At 34.7% G+C, this 21323-nt stretch overlaps 2 protein-coding genes across 2 annotated transcripts; one reads left to right on the top strand and one right to left on the bottom strand.

The window, feature by feature from the left end:
• The first annotated feature begins 1266 nt into the window (after nt 1-1266).
• Nucleotides 1267-8939, top strand: LOC133875173 (disease resistance protein At4g27190-like). The gene is made up of 2 exons (XM_062313204.1): nt 1267-1384; nt 5509-8939. The coding sequence occupies exon 2, from the start codon at nt 5556-5558 to the stop codon at nt 8490-8492; it is 2937 nt and encodes a 978-aa protein (XP_062169188.1). The 5' UTR covers nt 1267-1384; nt 5509-5555; the 3' UTR covers nt 8493-8939.
• Nucleotides 8940-10647: 1708 nt separating this feature from the next.
• LOC133874765 (autophagy-related protein 18f) lies at nt 10648-19063 on the bottom strand. The gene is made up of 8 exons (XM_062312635.1): nt 17994-19063; nt 14911-15375; nt 14407-14829; nt 13774-14013; nt 12874-13683; nt 12604-12770; nt 11833-12198; nt 10648-10894 (listed from the first exon to the last, which is right to left on the bottom strand). The coding sequence occupies exons 1-7, from the start codon at nt 18267-18269 to the stop codon at nt 11835-11837; spliced, it is 2745 nt and encodes a 914-aa protein (XP_062168619.1). The 5' UTR covers nt 18270-19063; the 3' UTR covers nt 10648-10894; nt 11833-11834.
• Between the last annotated feature and the right edge of the window lie 2260 nt (nt 19064-21323).

A 21323-nucleotide genomic window follows, 5' to 3' on the forward strand; every position in this document is an offset into this window, starting at 1 on the left:
GTGAAACAATAAAAAGAGATTACTGTTTGAAAATTCTAGGAAAGGTGGCCTCTGTTTTAATTTGAGATGAAAATCTAAAGGTCAGGTGTGAAAAGCATGTGTAAACCAAAGCGTGCAAATAGCATTCTTGTGCTAACATAGCCAATAGCATACAAACACAAATATTTATGTTTCAAACAACTACAGTATCACTTTCTAAAGTGCTACCTAATAGAGTAAATACATAACTGTTTCATTCAGTGTGAGTAACCTATTTAAACCAGAAAAGAAGCATACCTCTAATCAAACTCACCCCCTTCGTCTTCAAAATGATTCTCCATTTTCAGGCCTGTTTTGTTACTATTTACAGACTTGAGTTGAGACTCCATTTTTAAGCTCTCTATATTATTTACAATCTCAAGCCGAGTCTTTGTTTTTGGGCTGTCATTATTATATACAAAGCCCTTGGTTTCTACTGGCATCTGAGAACCATCAGATTCAGTTTCTTCAACGCCATTGTGAAATTCTACCACTGGAGCACCAGCATCAGTCATAGAGTCGAGAGAGCCAGAGCTGCTCCACATGAAAGCCTCCTGTTAGCAGACAGCCCAGACCTCTGATGCTGAAGTTGCCCATTGATATTGCTATCTAGAATACAGTAATCCCCTCCACAATTCACGTACCTTAGACGCCATGAAGTTCCGAGTTTCCGTCGTCGTCTTCGCATCCTCGAGCTCTAATTCGAATGGAAACATTGCCTTCAATGGTGTGATATCCTCTCTTATCCATTCCAGAACCTCCTCACATTGCTTGAGATCACATTCTAGCCTTGACAGAGCTTCTTTCATTAACGCCTCCCAATCGACCGGAAGACTCTGATGAGTTATAATAGATTCTAAACGCAGAACTGCTTCAAGGAATTGATTAAAGATTTGATGCAGAATTTGCTCAAAGAATTGATCGAGGATCTCGTTAACTTGAATTCAATTCTTCCATTTGATCTTTCCTCCTGATCACCGTCACCAATTACCGACCTTCCTTTATTCTTTAGCTCCTTGGATCTTTTAATCTCACTCACTTCTCCCTCAGCCATTTCCAGTGGAGATTTTCAATTAGGAAAAAAAAAAATAGCCGATTTTCAATATATTTGTTCAATCATGTTTGGGGAAATACCTTTGTAAGCGTCTTAGCCAAATGGAAAAGAAGACTAGAAGACTTGACTGAGGTTGCGGGACCCAGATTTGGCCCCAAACCAATGTCAATAATGTGCTCCTGTCCTGCTCGTGCAATCCATAACCCCTCATTTTCTTTAGGGTTTCTCACTTTTTCCTCTGCCTCCATCTCTTCCACCGACCCACTTTCGCTGCTGATCGGCTCCAACACAGTCCCCCCCTGATATCAAGAGGTACTCGATCGGCACCTTGATTTATATTTTGTTTGATTTTCTCGTGAGCTTTTTGTTCATAGCTTTCTGGTTTCCCTTGATTTCGGTTTTGTTCATATTTTGCTCGGATCAGATGTTGTACTTCGTTGCTTAGAGAGGATAAATGAATATTTGGGATCTTTTGTTTGATTTTATAGTTTTTAGTTTGATGAAAGCTAAGATGATAAGATCATGTATAAGCAAAGCCAATTTTTTTAAATAAATAAAATTTATTCAATTTTCAGATATTAATATTTAAAAATATATATATATATATATATTAATGTTTTTAGTGTCATTTTCGTAAATATCTCATTTACAAATCCATCATCGAACCCACATGTGATTATATAGATTCAATGGTAGATTTGTACATCTCTTGTATTAAGATAGACAATAAAAAGAATGAAACCAAATATTTTTAAAAATAAATTACTTTTAAAAAGTGATGTGGCAAAAATATTAACATGGATTATCAAGCGTTATTAAATTGGATGAAAGCAAATGGAAGAAGTTGATTGGAAAGTGAAAAAACTTATTAAGGATTTAAATTTAAAATTTAGAAACGAGTGACTAAATTGAAATGAGATGTATTTGATGTCGGTATTCTCTTGCACATTTCTTTTGCAAATCTACCATTGAATTTATGAAACCCACATGTGATCCCATGGATTCAAGAGAAATAATTGGTTTCATTATAGGCTTGGCAATTTTGATACGACCCGCGAATCCGATACGAATACGACACAAATATATAGGGTTTGGATTTAGGCTATAACCCGTTAATGACCCGTTTATAACCCGTCAACCTGTTTATGACACGTTTATGACCCGTTATGACATATTTATGATGCGATAATGACATATTTTTTACCAAATTAGCTAAACGGTTTGACACGCTAACCCGATGGATGGACACGGCAACCAAATGGGTTGACACGGTAACCCGAATTGCCAAGCCTATTCTCTTGTCTATCGCTGTACAAAAGATATACAAATCAACTATTAAATCTGTGGACTCACAGATTTACTGATGTATTTGCAAAAAGAAATGTGCAAGAGAATAATACCAAACATATTTTTAAATTCAATTATGAATTTATACATCTCTTATACAGATATAGACAAAAATGTGTAAGAAAATGAAATCAAATATTTATTAAATTAAAATAGCGCATTTACTCATGTAGTAAATATGTTAAATTATAGTGAGTTTCAACCCATGAAATATCATATATATATATATAAAAGCTGAGTTCTTCCTTAGAATGGCATAGAATAGTGACACGTGGCATGAACCCATATTTTTTAGTGACTAAACCGGTCATTTAAGTACTGAACCGGTCTATTTAATTTCTCTCTCTCTCTATTAATGATACAAGTAGCCCATCTCTCTCTCAATTAATGACTTAAGTAGGACTCTTTGGTATTTTTATATTTTTGATTGAAATTTAAATATGTTTCCATTTTGTTTGTGAAATTTGTGGTTAAGCAATTCTTTATTTGAATGTTTATGAGAATTTTTTTTTTTTTTTGTTCATTTGCTTTTTCGAATGTTCAAAATTATATAGGATTGAAATATAATAGGTATTACATCGACATTAAAAAAAATTCCTGCTAATTTTCTATTTTATATTTTAATAATCAAAATTATGGTTTTCTTCTTGCTATTTTTCTTCTTCGTACTTATTTTCATTCTAAACTACACCTATGGGAACAAAGATTTTAACATGTTTTAATTTATATGAATTAAACTAAAAATAAGAGTCTTATTGTTTTAATTCATTTAAATGTTTTATGGGATATTTGTTTTTCTTTTATGTGATTTTTACAGTTTTCACTTATTTTTTGTAAATGTTATTATGCTTTTGAAAGCCAAAAAAGGAAAAAAAATTATTTGATTATTGTGCACAAAAGGAATATAAATGTTTTTAAAACACTAAAGAGTTATTTAAGCATTAAATTTGAAATGCTTTTTTTTTTTTTTTAATGTTCAAAATTATATGGATTTTATTTTTATTGAAACATATCATATATCATATATATATATATATATATATATATATAAAAGCCAAGTTCCAACTTAGAGTTGGCCTAGAATTAGGACATGTAGCATGAATCCATACTTTTTAAACATTGAACCGGTCAATTGAGTAAAAAACTAATAATTTAAGTAAAAACTAAACCAGTCTATGTATTTCAAGTAAAATAAACGGTGCATTTAATATGACTAATTAACTCTCTTATATTGAATAAAAAATGAATAGAAACGTCAAATTTTTTTTATCATTAAATTCTCACTAATTTTTACCTCTTTCTATTTGATTATTTGATTATTGTGCACAAAAGGAATATAAATGTTTTTAAAACACTAAAGAGTTAATTAAGCATTAAATTTGAAATGCTGTTTTTTTTTTTTTAATGAAACATATCATATATATATATATATATATATATATAAGCCAAGTTCCAACTTAGAGTTAACCTAAAATTAGGATACATGGCATGAATTCATATTTTTTAAACGTTGAACCGGTCATTTGAGTAAAAAACTGATAATTTAAGTAAAACTAAACAAGTCTGTGTATTTTAAGTAAAATAAACGGTGCATTTAATATGACTAATTAACTCTCTTATATTGAATAAAAAATGAATAGAAACGTCAAATTTTTTTTTTCATTAAATTCTCACTAATTTCTACCTCTCTCTCTTTCTTTAAGGAAAACTGGAAAAAAAAAAAAAAAATTAAAATTGAACTGCTCCATGTATTTCAAGTAAAATAAACGGTGCGTTTAATATTCCTAATCAAATCTCTTTCATTGAATAGAAACATCTAATTTTGTTATCATTAAATTCTCACTAATTTCTAAACACTGAACCGGTCTTTTAAGTAAAAACCGATGAATTTTAAATGTTGAACCGGTTTTGTCATAATTTTAATAAATTTATTGTGCTGTAATGAAAAGATCATGGATGTGAATCTTCATGAGACCAAAATAAAGATTTTTTTTCGCATTATAATATTAAGTGTCATTATAGCATTAAGTTGTGAGAATTAAAAAAAAAAATCTAAAATTAAAAACTTTTCCTTATGTATATATATAAGTCGAGTTCTAACTTAGAGTTGGCCTAGAATTGTGACATGTGGCGTGAACCCATTATTTTTAAACACTGAACCGGTCTTTTAAGTAAAAAACCGGTAAATTTTAAAGGTTAAACCGGTTTTGTCATGATTTTAATAAATTTATTGTGCTTTAATGAAAAGATCATAGGTGTAAATCTTCATAAAACCAAAATAAAGATTTTTTCACATTATAGCATTAAGAGTCACTATAGCATTAAGTGGTGAGAATTATCACACTAACAATATAAAAAAATTCATGCTAATTTTCTATTTTATGCTTTGGTAATCAAAATCATGGTTTTCTTCTTTCTATTTTTCTTCATACTCATTTTCATTCTAAACTACACCAATGGGAACAAAGATTTAAGATATTTTAATTTAGAGAAATATTTGTTACACACACTTTGTACACAAAGTCCTACGTGGTACACAATAAAAAAATTAAAAAATTAAAAAACATAGTACGTATCATACTAATAATATCAGAAATTCTTACTATTAATCCTCCTATTAATGCTTTGATAATCAAATCTGGGTTTTTCTCTTGCTACTTGTTTTTTCTTTACACTTCTTTCCATTTTAAACTACACATCTGAGAATATTTTAAATGTTTTAATTTATATGGATTAAAACTAAAATTATGGTTATTTTGATAGTAAAATTTTATTTAATTTATATATTCATGCAATGTTTTATGTGCAATAGAGATTTTTTTTAAGTTTCAAAATTGAATTATAATTAATAATCCTGTGCATTGCGCGGATTATGAGCTAGTTTAAATAAAACATGGGTTAATTTTGGAGTCGGGATTCGAACTCATAACCTCTGGCTCAGATACCATGTTAAATTATCACTTAACTTAAAAGTTTAACCTAATAGAAAATAGTAAATTTAATCATTTAATTAATACATTAACATAATATAATATTTCTCAAAGATTAATTCCTTTTTTTTTTATCTGACACTTTGTGTTCTTCTATAGTTCTTTGGCTGTGACTTTTGTAAGCTTGTGTAATCTCAAATAGCAAAATGGAAATGGTGGCTTCAGTTGTTGGTGAAGTAGTAGTAGGAACTGGCCGGGTTCTTTGTGGCTCTATCTATTCTATGATCAAGGACACTGTCAAATTCCAATCAAACCTTGACACTTTGGAAAAGGAGATGAAAGGCCTCTTGGCTGTCAAAGATAAAGTGAAAAATGAAACAGAAACAGCTGAGCAAGAAGGAAAAGTAGTGAGACCACCAGTTACAAAGTGGCTTGAGGAGGTTGAAAAGCTTATGCTTAAAGTCAATCAGATTCAAACGGTAAAGCTTTCTCGACGGTCCTTAAATTGCAGTAAACGGTATAGAATAAGCAGAGAGGTGGCAAAAAAGCTTAAAGAGATAGAGGACCTCCTAAAAGCTGGGAGTTCACATTCTGGTGTTGTGGCTGTGAATCATTCAATGCCCAGAGCAGTGGAGCACGTTCCGGGACCAATAATTCAAGATCAAACAACAGCATCAAAGACTTTAGCCAAAACTATGACTTTATTATCTGATGATGGAGTCCGGAGGATCGGTATTTGGGGAATGGGAGGAGTAGGCAAGACTACTTTGGTAGGAAACTTGAACAATAAGCTCAAGAGTATTTCTTCAATGCAGCCTTTTGGCATCGTCATATGGGTTACTGTTTCCAAGAATTTGGACGTGAAAAAGGTCCAGACACAAATAGCTGAGAGATTGAATTTGGAAACAAAAATGGGAGAAAGCCTGGAGAGATTGGCTAATCGACTCTATCAAAGACTTGAGGCAGAAAAAAAATTTCTGCTCATTCTAGATGATGTCTGGGAGAAAATTGATTTAGACAATTTGGGTGTCCCACAACCTGAAAATCATAACGGTTCTAAGATCATATTAACAACTCGATTTTTGGATGTTTGTAGGCACATGATGACCGATGTTCAAGTTAAGGTGGCTGTTTTAAATGATGAAGAATCTTGGCAATTGTTTAGTAGAAATGCAGGGAAGGTGGCTAGTTTAGAACACATTAGACCATTTGCAGAAGCAATTGTTAGAGAATGTTGCGGATTGCCTTTGGCCCTCGTCACCATGGGAGCTGCTATGAGAGAAAAGACGAAGGTCGAACTGTGGAAGCATGCCTTAAATGAATTGCAAAGATCAGTATCTTGTCCACCACACATTGCGGACAAGATTTATAAGCCATTGAAGTGGAGTTACGACTCATTAGAAGGTAAAAAAATAAAAGATTGTTTCCTATATTGCTCCTTGTTTCCTGAGGACTTCTCAATTGAAATAAGTGAACTCGCACAGTGCTGGCTGGCAGAAGGTTTGCTAGATGAGCAAGAAAACTATGAAAATTCATTCAATAGAGTAATTGATTTGATTGAAAATCTAAAGGATTCTTGTTTGTTGGAAGATGGTGCCCGTGAAGACACTGTAAAGATGCATGACGTTGTTCGTGATGTTGCTATATGGATTGCGTCGTCGTCTGAGGATGGATGTAAATCCCTTGTTCGTTCAGGGATTGGCTTGAGAGAGATGTTTGTTGTCGAATTATCTGATAACTCTCCCAAAAGAGTTTCGTTCATGAATAACAAGATAAGAAGGCTGCCAGATTGCGTGGTACAATGTTCAGAGGCCTCCACTTTGCTACTACAAGGTAATTGTCTTATTGGCAGTGTTCCTGAGAGATTCCTGCAAGGATTTGAAGCACTCAAGGTCCTGAATTTGAGTGAAACTAGCATCCGCTCAATGCCTCTTTCTCTACTTCAACTTGGTGAACTTCGTGCTCTTCTTTTAGGGGGTTGCCACCATCTTGAAGAATTACCCTCACTGGAAGGGCTTAGTAGACTTCAAGTGCTTGACCTCTCTACCACTCGTATCAAAGAATTGCCAAGAGGGATGAAAAACTTGAGCAACTTGAAGCAACTGAACCTATCCTCCACTCACTCCCTACAAACCATTCAAGCTGGAATTATATCTCGGTTGTCTTGTTTAGAGGTTCTGGATCTGACACACAGTCGTTACTATTTCAGTGTGAAGAGAGATGTACGAGAGGAAATGGCATCTTTTGAAGAGCTAAAATGCCTTGATCGATTACTTGTCCTCTACATCAGATTGGAGAGAATCCCATACTTCAGCGATGAAGATCTTTCCTGGATAGATAGATTAAGACAGTTCTACTTTTTGGTCGACAAAACGGGGGAATTCTTACCAATTAGACATGAAAAAAGGGCGGTGTCCATCAGGAGTCTTGATCTTCTTTCGGAAGAACAGATTGGGCCATTGTTGAGTAATGCAAGTTCTCTCAAGTTAAGTAATTGTTTGGGACTAAGTGATGCGCTAGAAGACTTGATCATTAACAGTGTTGGCTGCTTTGCTGGTTTAAAATCTCTTACTATTGAGAGCTATAGCGGCAGTGTATGGCAAGGAGGTTGTGCTGCCCAGTATGATGTACTACCAAACTTAGAGGAACTTTATCTCCGAGACCTGAATTATGGAGAAAGCGTTTTAGAACTGCTTGGCCATCTTGGGCCGAGATTTCTTAGACTAAAATCAATACAAGTGGAGTGGTGTTCTAAAATGAAATATCTTCTTTCCTGTGGTGGCTTCATTCACGCCCTCCCAAACCTAGAAGTAATCAAGGTAAGGTACTGTCGCAGATTAGATGAGCTCTTTACTTATTATTCCATGCAAAATATCACTCAAGATCCTGTTGTTCCAAACTTACGAATATTGGAATTGGAGTGCCTTCCCAAATTAAGGACTCTTTGCCGAGATCAAGAGACATGGCTGCTGATAGAGCAGGTTCATGTGTCCAAGTGCGATCTTCTTAGGAAGCTGCCTCTTACTGACCAAAATACAGAAAACATAAAAGAAATAAGAGGAGAATCAGGATGGTGGAATGCATTGCGGTGGCGTGATGACACAACCAAATCAAGGCTGCAGCCTTGTTTTCGTCCAATCTGAGGCATTTTAGAACCTGGGCAACAGGGAGTGAATGAGAGTTCTATGTGATTAAGGTGTTCAATATTGTCTTTTACCTAGTTTTATGAGTGTTTGTACAATAATTTATTGTTTGGCTTGTTTGCGAGAATTGTTGTATGAGAAATGCTTTGCATCTTAACACTTTTTCTAGAATTTGGTTACAACCTGATGTGTCACAATCCTATGAGATTGTGGCATATTTTCCAAAATGATAAATCTCATGAAATTGTGACACATCAGGTTGGAACCAAAATCTGAAAGAAAAAAAAAAATGTTTAAATGTCTAGCATTCCTCTTGTTGTATATGTAAGCTTGTCTATTTGCATTATTTGTGTACAAGTGCTTATTATATTAAGCATATACTTGAGAGCAACAGCTTGATGGAGAACCTTTGCAGAATAAAGATAGAGGATTTGTTGAGGCTGTCACGTCATCATTGTCGAAATTTTATATTTTCTTCTCAACTCTTCAGCTTCCTTTTGTTCTTTATTATCACAGTCTGCCTAAAACTCATCCCATTCTTTTTTGTACGTTTGCAACGGTTCCATAGCAGAGGCAATCCTCAGTTCCAAACCCTTTACCAATTACTATCGTGTCAGATTCAACAATCTGGCTCTCAAATGATAATTGTTTATCTAAAGCTGACTTCCATGACTTGGTTTAGCTAGTTTTATCTATTTAGAGATTGTAAAAGTGATGAAAGTTCAAGTCAAAACCAAAAAAAAAAAAATCAAATCCTACAAAGCAATAGCAAACGAGCTGAATTATCTTTATATAAACTGTGGCAAGTGGCAATAAAATCAAAAAGGAAAGAATAGAAGATGTAAGAGCATTCTCAATGGCTTAATCATTTTCACCTATCGGCTAAAATGACTAACTAATTCACTAAAAAGTCCCTTCATCCGATTATGCAAATCAAATACAAAATGCATTTATGATGTATATTCACACATGCATCTCTTTTTTTCTTTTCTTTTTTTCTTTCTTTCACTGTCCCTCGCCTCCCCTCTCTCTCACAAAAACTCATTTACGTCATAGTAATATTGTAATATATCTCCGAATCTGAAAAATTGTATTTCAATGTATGTCTATACGACAAAATTATGTTTATCATTTTTAGGTCGCACTCATGCGAACCACCTCAAATGAGAACAAAAATTTTGCTGACTTTATAGCAAATAATTATCCCAAAAAAAAAATATGACTTGTCGTTGAAAAAATATCTTAGAATTAAAATAAAATAAAAATTAAATAATATAATAAAATAATAGATAATCGGATGTATAGTACTTTTAAAACTCATTAATTAAAATAGATAAAATAGAGACAATTCTCAGTTCTTCCACGACTTGGTTTAGCTGGTTTTTCACCTTTTGAGGTTTGCCCTTTTCTTTTGCTAGAGCTTCCACAGTTTTTGTTATTTGTTTCACTGTTTCACCTCGTGAATAAGCTTTCTGACACGAGCCTCTGTAAATTATGCAATTGGAGAATTAAATAAGAATATGAATCTTTTCTAGTTTACGTTGGAACAAATTCTGTCCATAGACCAAATACTACATTAGATTGCTTCAGAGAATGGCAGTGGGTTTTCTCACTCTTTCTTGGGAAATTTGAGGTACCCATCACCGATGCAGTCTAGGTCAAGTCACTCTGGCGTGCTTACTCGAAATGGGTTTGAGGAGTATACTTTGAGAGAAGGATTTAGGTTGAAAAGAGAAGTTCCCCTACCCCTTTAAAAAGCTGTCCCTAAACCTCTTCAACAACTTCACCCAGTCGAATTTGTTATCTCTCCTCGGAATTCCAGCAGCATTTTTGAAAAAGGTCCACCAAATTCTTCCATGATTTCACCCTGCCATAGCTACCACAAGTATAGCTACAGAGAACCATTTATCCAAATGGATGCACTTCACCAAGCAGAATCAAATACATGGTTGCTAAATATTCCAGCAGTTAATCAAACAACACACAATTGTTGACAACTTTTGCACTTTGCCTAAATCCAAAGAAGCAGCAAACCTTTTTCCCTTGATACACCATGTCAGAATGGGAAGAAATCGAATAAAACAATTATTGCAGAAACGAAATATGAATCCACAACAATCAATAACTCTAGAATTTTGCCTCAAAAAAATGGCAATAGTAGTAGAACAAATTTGAATTAATAGAATAAAGAAACAGAGAGAAAGAGTTATTCCATGATCTATTATTTACATATCATAACTGATTATTGAAAATATATAGTTTGTTATTTACAAAGTCAACAGTAGATGAAACCCCAACAGCATAGTATTGACAATTCTGCATCACACTATTTTCTAAATTTCCACCCACTATATTAAAACTGTTAATGAACCCCACAGGAGAATGAAAGAATACCTGCACACCTGAGGAAAAAGAAAGTAAATCAATCCAAATATGACCAAAGAAAATTACAAAAAGGATGTAGAATGAAAACAAAATATTTGCAAATGCACTACACTCATGAAATGCTGATTGATTTCTTAACCTCTCCCCATCTCTCAAAGGCCCTAAATAATGGCTCAAAAATAAAAGAAAGGATCGAGAGATACAGGACTATCCAGACCAGGCCAACAAGGCCATCTACTACGTATATATTTGGCTTATGCCTCAAATTTAGACCAAACTATGTCCAAAAATAAGCATTGCCACAGGCAATAACAGGTCTGCATCTACAGTGTCCTAATGTCCACAGAGTGGTGACCTACAAGATAACATGGGCACAGGAAGTCACTGACTGAAGAAGTTCAATTAAATTCAAGTACTTACAAAGAACAGAAGAGTGAGGAGAAAGAGTCCCAATATAAATAAGCACGAGAATCTTATAACATGCGAGCTTCATTTGACAGAAACTATATACCAAGTCAGAAAAAGAGTTCCTCCAGGGAGGGTCACTTTGTGTACCCACCCCTATCAAGTAAATAAGTGTCAGTGTCTTATAACAATGGGAGGTTTATTTGACAGAAACTAAATACTAAGTCATTACAGAACAAGCTCCCATCCGCCTGAATTACAGACCTTGAGTGAAACAATAAAAAGAGATCACTGTTTGGAAATTCTAGAAAAGGTGATCTCTGATTTAATTTGAGATGTAAATCTAAAGGTCAGGTGTGAAAAGCATGTGTATACCAAAGCGTGCAAATAGCATTCTTGTGCTAACTGCTAACATAGCCAATAGCATACAAACACATATTTATGTTTCAAACAACTATAGAATCACTTTCTAAAGTGCTTACTAATAGAGTAAATACATTACTGTTTCATTCAGTGTGAGTAACCTATTTAAACCAGAAAAGAAACATACCTCTAATCAAACTCACCACCTTCATCTTCAAAATGATTCTCCATTTTCAGGCCTGTTTTGTTACTATTTACAAACTTGAGCTGAGGCTCCATTTTTAAGCTCTCTCTATTATTTACAATCTCAAGCCGAGTCTTTGTTTTTGGGCAGTCATTATTATATACAAAGCCCTTAGTTTCTACTGGCATCTGAGAACCATCCGATTCAGTTTCTTCAACGCCATTGTGAAATTCTACCACTGGAGCACCAGCATCAGTCATAGAGTCAAGAGAGCCAGAGCTGCTCCCACATGAAAGCCTCCTGTTAGCAGACAGCCCAGACCTCTGATGCTCAAGTTGCCCATTGATATTGCTATCTAGAGCAGGGTTCCTGAATGACAAGGGAAATAATACAACACAATAAGACCCTCACTGTTGTACACAAAAAAGACAATATACAAGGGGAAAAAGTAGGAGTCATTACTCATGCACATTAAGCAAAACATATAATTTTATTTGATTGATAATTTCAAAACCCATCCAGACTATCCACTAGATCTTAAACCCACAACCTCGAACTCCATCCATTCTGATAAGAGGAAGTGGTACTATTTAAGCTACAGCTCAGTGGCACATCAAACAAAACATATAATCTACGATAGTGTTCTTCAGCAAGATAAAATAAAGAAACAGATATCCATAATCCAAAAACATAATGGTAGAAAACACTGTAATTTAAGCAACAGTTGCATCGCCAGAAATAAGTAAAATAAATGGACTCAAAAACTTAGTTCACCTTGTTTGTTGGATTTTGGGAATCGGAAGATAGTCAAAAGCTGGAACCAAGCCTTTTGACCTTGCTTCAATCATGCGAGCTGGAATTCTTTCGATTTCGATTTCTCCCCAAGAAGCATTTGATTCATCCATTTTTGTGGCTTCCACCATCATCGACTGAAAGTAAATCTGCAAGCAAATGTACAAGAACAAGGGACATTTCAAATATTAAAGAAAATGCATCATAATTAGCATAAAACACATATTTCATTCCAACAGAATATATATATACCTCAGGTTTTGCCCACAACGGAGTCCGAGCTTGATGCATCTGTAGTTCAGCTTCTGATATATATAAATGATGTTTCTCCTCAGGACTGATCTTTGCTTTCATGAATGTACCTCCAGCTTCAGGATAGATGCTATTTCCCTTTTTCACTCCTTTAGGATATATTTTATTGCTGTCTGAATTTCCATTCTCACCATATATGTCAATATTATCTTCTCTCTCTCTTCGGTTTTGTTTCTGACAGATATTCCACTTCTGGATAGCCTCAACAACTAATCTTGCATCACTTTCTGAAGCTGAATCAGGAGCAGTGCTTAATCCAGACAACAGAACCGTTGGATCTAGAAAATTCAATGTTCGCAACACATATTGTATCATACAACCAGAAGGAGAAAAGACCAAAAGGTGATACTTTGCCTTCGAAGAGTGGCAATCCGCATATAAAGCATTGCCTCTACAATTGTGGAAAGATGAAGCGATAGCCCCAGAAAGGGAACTCATCCTGCCTGTTGCAGCAGCTGCAGCACCACTTACAGTGCCTCTCCATCCATTATTTCCATTCCTTATTCTGCTAACAACGGAAAGTGTAACTGGAGGACCAGCTGCACAAAGGCTATGTTGATTAGGTGGCCAACGAACCACTGCCTTAGTCATAATGCCCAAACCACTATTTTTGGTGGTAAAATTAGCATCAGCAGACTGAAAGTATACTGATCCTCCAAGAGGATTTATAGCAAAGAGATGGCTTGTCCCCCTTGATGAACTAATCATAATCCAGTTGCTGTCGTCACTGAAACTGATATCCTGTATGACCTGAAACAATTACCCAAAAAGCAGATAAGTGCTCGATAATAACAATAACATATTCAAGAAGGAATCTTGAAACAATTATCCGACGCTTACTGCATTTGTGAAACCACGTTGCAGCCTGTAAAGATGTACATAAGATGCACCAGTAGTATCACAAGCAGAAGAGCTTCCGGGGGGTCCAGGAATTATTTTGAAAACATTTATGTTGTGTCCCTGGACCGAAGCGGTAACTAAAAGGGTGCCGCTAGGGTCAAAGCATAATGCTGAAATAGGACTCTTGTGTGCCCTGAACTGGGCAATAACAAGTTTGCTGACAATATCTCTGACAATGACCTGATAAACAAAAGAAAACAATAGGTAAAGAGGGAAAAATACATGAGATATCAAAAAGATAGAGCCAGTATGACTTCATAAATAACTTCATTAGTAAAAAATACCACAACAGCATGATCTTGCATCAAATACATTTCTACCATGCTCAGCAGCATGAAACTCGTGACTCGAAATAAATTTTAATGCTTCATATGATAGTCAAACATAATGACATTTCTCATACAGCTTGTATTGTGCAATATAAAGCATTGACCTATAGAAAGAACCAATAGCAAAGTAAAAGTATATAAACTCTGATCAAACTTACAAAAGTAAGGCATTAGAGAAAAAAGGAGCAGGCATATAAGCGTGGTTTCAGAAACAAGTAAAACAGAACTTGAGAAAAGCATGTACCATTCCAACATTTTCTGCATCCGTTGAACTGACAATAACAGTCCCATTGCCTTTCCAGCCAGGATTCCCCGATTGCAGTGAAGTATTACCATCAGGTAGAAGCTCAGAGCAGTACCTGGAGAGCTTCTTATACCCCATGTCTCCTAGGTTCACAATCCCAACAGCAAGTTGCTTGCTTGATTCTTTTGCATAGTGAGCCACAAAGCTCCCATTTGAAGGAAAGCTTGCAGAAGGCATTAAATGTTGTGGACTGACCCGCCCCGAATTTGAGACTACAACTGGACTACCACTATAAGCAAGCCATCGGGGACCCACTGCAAGAGGTCCATATCCTATGCCTCCAGAACCAGGATACCCCGTAACTATTGGATTTGTAAGAATGGTATATTCCCTCTCTAATGTTGTGGCATCAAAGCAGTGTATCTGCAATTTATTACATTTAATTATTCACACTTCGATTAGGCAGAAGAAAAGGGTGCTCAGAAAATACATGAGCAAATATACCTGAGCTGATTGAGAAATAGCGACAACTCGGGAACTGCACCTTACAGAGTAAACAACAGATCTGAACTTTAGCACGTGAACATAAGACTCGGATCTCAAGGAATAAAACCGAACAGCAGTAGGCAAAAAACTGCCATTCACTGGATCATGGCCGTTTGAGATGCTCCCATTGCAAGAAGTGGCTGAACCATCCTGAATGTTACTACCTATGGGAAGGGACCCATCAGCACAAACTACCAGCAGTGGGTGGCTGTCCGCAAACATGCCTTGCGATCTCTTTGATGCTATTGGTTTAGGCAGCATTTGCATAAATGAAACAGGACCGTCATGTCTGGAAACTAGGTCACGGACATTATCTGCATCCTCAACATCCCAAACCTGGAAACCAGACCGGTAAGCTAGCAGGAGAACTTGCCGGATGACATCTCCCTCATCCTCTAACTTGTCAAACCCGGCCCAGTTCACCTATAAATTGTTTACATGAAAAATATGAAACCAGTTAGCTTCATTTGTAGCTCTTACTGTAAAGAAGCCAAAAAACCAATTATGGGAGGAGTCATTCATATTGAAACTGCATGACTAACACCTCATTGAAATATATAAACAAATGGAGAAAGACAATAAAGAAGAATTTAGAGACACATGACTATTCCACATCACTGCAAGATAACATTCAACCATATCATGAACAATATTGTCCACCATCAATGTGAAATTATAAGAAATAAATATTAGACCAAAAATTTCCAACCAAATAGCTATACATAATTTAAACATTTTTTTATCATAAGTATAATTTAAAAAAAATTTAAACAAAAAAAAAACCAAAACACCTATTATATAGCATAATAACACCTTACACTCTGCATGTCCAGATTCAAGTACATCTGACCTCATGTAATTATGTAGTTAGGTGCAAATGTCTTGTAATTTATACAACTACTTTCATGAGCATTTCAAATTATTTTTTCTCAGTACTGTATAAAACAAGTTGATCTCCATTAATGGGCTTCTATAATTGTTTTTCCCTCGATTTATGATAACACAATATAAGTTCCACTTTCATGAGCATTTCAAATTATTTTTTGCCAGTCCTGTATTAAACAAGTCTCCATTAATGGGCTTCTATAATTGTTTTTCCCTAGATTTATGATAACACGATATAAGTTTGCCCCCCACGGGATCTTTTATTAGCTATTTTGTGAAGACTCCATCAGAACAAATAGGAACAACATAGATCATCTCCTTCTATAAATACTTTACAGCAACTCCAGCACTTCATGACCAATTAAGTTTCCTTTTTTTTATGAAGAATAATTTATTGGGGAAAAAAAAAAAGAAGCAAAGCCCTCGTACACCAAAAGTATACAGATGACCAAGTTTCCTTTGTAGAAGTTAAAGTCTGCATATTTAATAGCACTCAACTTCCAGGCAAGCAGCAAGTCATGAGTACCTGTCCTCATTTAAAAGGCTGATTGTGTTTCAATGCAAGTCATTTCTTGCAAAAAAATCAATCAAATGGCAAAATAAGTAAACAATCTGATTAAGTTCTAAGTCATGGTGGTCCAAACTGATTAGAAACTATCTTTCCCAATTTTAGGTAATGTTCTATGTTAATGTTACCTTAAAGAACCGCATAATAAGCAGGAAATGTGACACAAAATGTTTATTGATTCAATTCCCCAATTCCCATTAACCAAACCGAGCACACAGAAGATCCCAGCACTGAAAACCAAAAAAATGTGAAACAAAACATTTAGCTTCAAATAAACTCATTAGTGATTTCTTAGATGCTCCTTTACCCAGCAAGAATTATTTTCTTGCTATTTAAACTAACCTTCAATAATAACACAACAAAAGCTTCAAAGGCAAGCACATACACTAACATCAACATAATGCAGACTAGAATAAGTATTAAATGTAAAATGGCAGCTGTAACCAATTAACAAACAACTGAATCCCTCTTGTTGACACCACTCAAATGGTTTCCAACCGTGCCAAGAGGGAGCGTGGCTATAATCATTGCTAGTGTAACTCCTTACTCATATAGGGAAAAGTTGTCAGACCAACCAGTAAAAGCTAAATCCGTCTAACTCTTACGTAGCTAAACAAACCAATTCTTGAAAAGAACCCGGCAAGTACTTAGCTGATGTAAAATATAAATCCACAGCATGAGAACACACAGCATGACCTCACACACACCAAACAAAATCCTAAATTACACAGCTAATAACCCATTGGGTCCTCAAGTATCGAGTCCAAAACACGTGTATCAATTATAAAACCACACGGCCAACAATTCCTATACTATTCAACCATTAAAGAAGAGTGTCGCGCCGCTATAGCAGGTCATCAATAACTAATCTGAACTTCAGTTAACCCCAAAAAAGCCAACTTTTATGTCATCAAAACACGTGGAAAAGCCTCCAACACAATCCAACATACTATATTATCCACTACAACCCACTTGGAAAGATTAACGTTCTTCACAATAAGTGGGTCGACAAAGGATCATACTTAATGCTACAAATAAAGTTTCATGCAAAATAACTTCACCCACAATTATCAATCTCCCAAGCATTTGCAGCTGTAACTTTTCCCATCCAGTGTACTAACTTATACAGGTTCACTTGAATACGGCAATACCCTTAGAACAGATAAGACTTACTCATATCACAACTCATTTTCAATGACAGAAACGCCTTGTATTCCCATGGTTAAAGTAATGCATCAAGTTGGGAATACCCATAAACAAAAACAGTGGACAACTCTGTTTCTCCACCACTCTTATATATTCTATCAGAATATGAAACTAAACCTGCATTCATTTAATGGCTTCCCCAATTAAAAGATTTAGTAGTTTTCTCTCCATAAAGGGCGCAGCATGCAATGAAATCATCCCAAACAAACATAGAAACACTCATTGCACATACACTAAAAAAAATCTGCTACATTTATACATTTAAACTCCCTTAAAGATTCCATTTTACATAACATTCCTATTGGGAAAAGCTAAAAGTTTCGCATATTTCTTAAATAGACAGTAATTGAATTAAAACAAACAAACCCATCACACCTCATACCTGATCATGGCTGGCATCATCGTCCCTATCCACAATTGACGACGCCACCGATGCCGCTGACCGCGCCACCGTTGATGCCCCAGACGACACGATCCTCAGGTAGCTGGAAATGGCACGAAACGAGCTCGGAATAAAGCCGTTGGGCCGGCCCGGCCTCGGCACACCTCCCTGCTGTTGTTTCTGGCCATCATTCCTCATTCCAAGAACCAAAGAGAGCAAAATAGCAAATACCCAGAACACCAAAATCGCTGATTCTTCGATATCGCCCTTAATCATAACCCCAGGCTGTTTCTTTTTTCTCTTCTAAGCCAAAACCAAGAAACATAAAAACAGCCCCAATTCATTAGCTCAGGTTACAAGTGTCTCCATCTCCTCCTCCTCTCACCTCAAACAAAAGCATTCAATCCAAATTCAGAAACACCCAAAAAGCACACAACTAACACCAACAAATGAAAACAAAAAACGCTTTGATTTCTAGTGGCGTTTGCACTTCCAATTCTATATTTTAAAAAAAAAACAATGAAAACATTGAAAGCGCTTTGAGAAAACAAAGTTCCAAGGATTTGTCTTCAATACCCACAAATCCAAAACCAAAGCAGAATAACAAAAAAAAAAATTACAGCTTTATGGTTTTTTGGTTCCCTAAACAATAACAGCAATCTTCGTGTCTAATCACAATAAAATAATAATCAAAAAAACTTCAAAAAAAAAAAAAAAAAAACAGAAAGAAAGAATTTTTTTTGAATTGGGAAAGGAAAAGAAAAAAAAAGATTGCGAAATCAAATTATGGTACAGGATTGGAGAAAAGATGTTTAGGGTCTTGGAGCCGAAAACCGCGTAGAAAACGCCAGAGAACCGTGCGAGATCGGAGGAGAGAGAAAACCAGTATAGAGAGAGAAAGGGAGGGGGGGAGGATTTGGATAATGGAAGAGAGAAATAAGAGTGTATTTTGTTTCGGGAGATAAAAAGACCATCCGTCTACGTCTCTGTCTCTCTCTAATTCAAGTTTTCTCCTTTCTTTTTCTTTTTGTCAAAGTTTTTGCTTAAGGAATTAGGTTCGTTCGTTCGTTCTCTCTCGTAGGTGAACTTGAACCTACAACAAAAAACAACAACCTCAAAAAACCTCCCTACGCACGTCTTGTCCCGTCTCAACGCTGTCAAACAGTTTTCAGTTTTCACCTCTCTCTCTCTCTCTCTCTACTCACTCCATCCAAAACCCAGAAAACCAACATAAATTTACAATTAATCCAAAATATAAATTTACATGATTCCGTAGTTCTCGGGTGTTAATTAATGCGTAACGTCGTATTCTTGTGCTTAAAAGAAGATATTGAAGGACTATACTTTAAACTGTCTGGCTTACAACTACAAGGTTTGTTAGTTATTATCGTGGAGGACTAGGATTTATATACTACTTATAAAAAATAAAATAAAATAAAAAAATAAAAAAAGGGATTTATATACTCAAAGACCACAATTTGATGGGAAAAAAAAAAACTTTTCTTACCAAGCAAAATCAATATTAAGTGTAAAAAAATGAGTAAAGTTACGTGTACAATTGGTCTACAATTCTTTTGTAATTTACTGACATAAACATGTCAGAGATTATTAAAGAGTTTTTAGACAAGTTGTAGGTTTAGGATTTTTTTGTCAAAAATATTGTTAGAGTAATGTATATACTACATCTTTACTCCACAACTATTTCATGATAGTGATCTAGCATTACCAATCTACCATTAAGTTTTTTTAAGAAAAAAAAATTAACAATGGCTGATCTAGGATAGATTGATTGTAACAACTCAAGAAAAAACGCTAGCCACATCTGCATTATCGATTCTTTTTAGAGTGATAGCGCTGGTGTGTCTAACGTTTTTTCTTGGGTAGTTACAAATGGTATCAAAGTCATCTAGTAATGCCGGATCATGTGATACTGAAAAGCTGCATGAAGTAGCCATAACAAATACGTCAAGAGTTTAAGAGGGAGAGTTCGTAACACCCCGATTCCATATTGAAAAAATGAGTGGTCCAAATAGAGTGGGTAGTTTATAAAGATAGTCATGAGTGTTAAATCTCACATTGCCTAATTATTAAGTGAAACTGGACTTTATAAGGAATTATAAAAAGAATAAAAAAAAACTAAATTAATTAGTTCTTTTATAGTGATAACGGAGAAGTGGCTGATGATTTTCCCTTGGTCATTACATTAATAATGCCACATCAGCATAGTAGCATATTAATGAGATAGTGATATGGTATATAGCATTACTTAAAAAGACATGATACAAGTTCATCCCCTTGTATATTTGTTGTTCATCTTTTTTGCAAATTAACCATCAAATATGTGAGACGTAGACATACACCGTATAGAAAAAAAAAAAACAAAAAAAAAAAACAAAAAAACAAAACAAAAACATTTCTCTTACTCAAATATAATGAACGTAAGAAAGATCGAAGCTTAAGATTTTTGTTTTATATTCTCAAAACAACTTAAAAACAAAACACCCATAAAAGTATGAAAACATTTATTATATTTATGTCACATCAAAATATTTTTTTAAACCAAAAATTAAAAGAGATGAATTTGGCGTCATTTTCTTGCACCTCTCTTTTGCAAATTTTTTATTAAATTTATAAAACCTAATTGTGGTTCTAAAAATTTAATGGTAAATTTGCAAATCTCCTAAACTAAAATAAACAATATATATATAAGAGAAAGAAGTAAAACATTTCTCAAACAAAAATCTCCACAAAAAGTGAAAAAATAACTTTACAAAACACGTTAAAAAACAAAACAAATCATGATCAATATTCCTTTCTTCTTTTTTTCATATTACGTATTAACATATATATATATATATATATATGCAGCATACCCATGTGTCTTGACTAGGCATTTTTGTTATATTTGTATGTTTTTGTTTTTGACCAAGAGTAAATTCCAAGCTCATGAATTATTTATTCTTCCCTCTATCTAATAGAAAAGATCAAACTTGAACACCTATTCCTCTAATTTATTAACATCCCGCCGAGCCATGTGAATGGTTAAAAGAGGTTGTTGTTCAATGACATCGTCAAAGTCCTGCCCTTCAATCTTCATGGCAGTCTGGTCGATGCTTTACTTCTTCTGAGCAAATGGCAGAGTACTGTTGAATCAAAGCATTATGCTGATGTAGACCAATTTAGATAAACATTTAAAACCCACTTTATTATTGGAATTAACGAAAAGGTATTCTAGCATTATTTTAAGGCCGGCCTCATTTGACTTTCTATTTTTTTTTATAATAAAATGTGATTAGTGTGATATAAAGTTGAAAAAAATTATATAAAAAA

This window comes from Alnus glutinosa, chromosome 8, assembly GCF_958979055.1.
Source record: "Alnus glutinosa chromosome 8, dhAlnGlut1.1, whole genome shotgun sequence".
In the NCBI taxonomy this organism is placed as follows: Eukaryota; Viridiplantae; Streptophyta; class Magnoliopsida; order Fagales; family Betulaceae; genus Alnus; species Alnus glutinosa.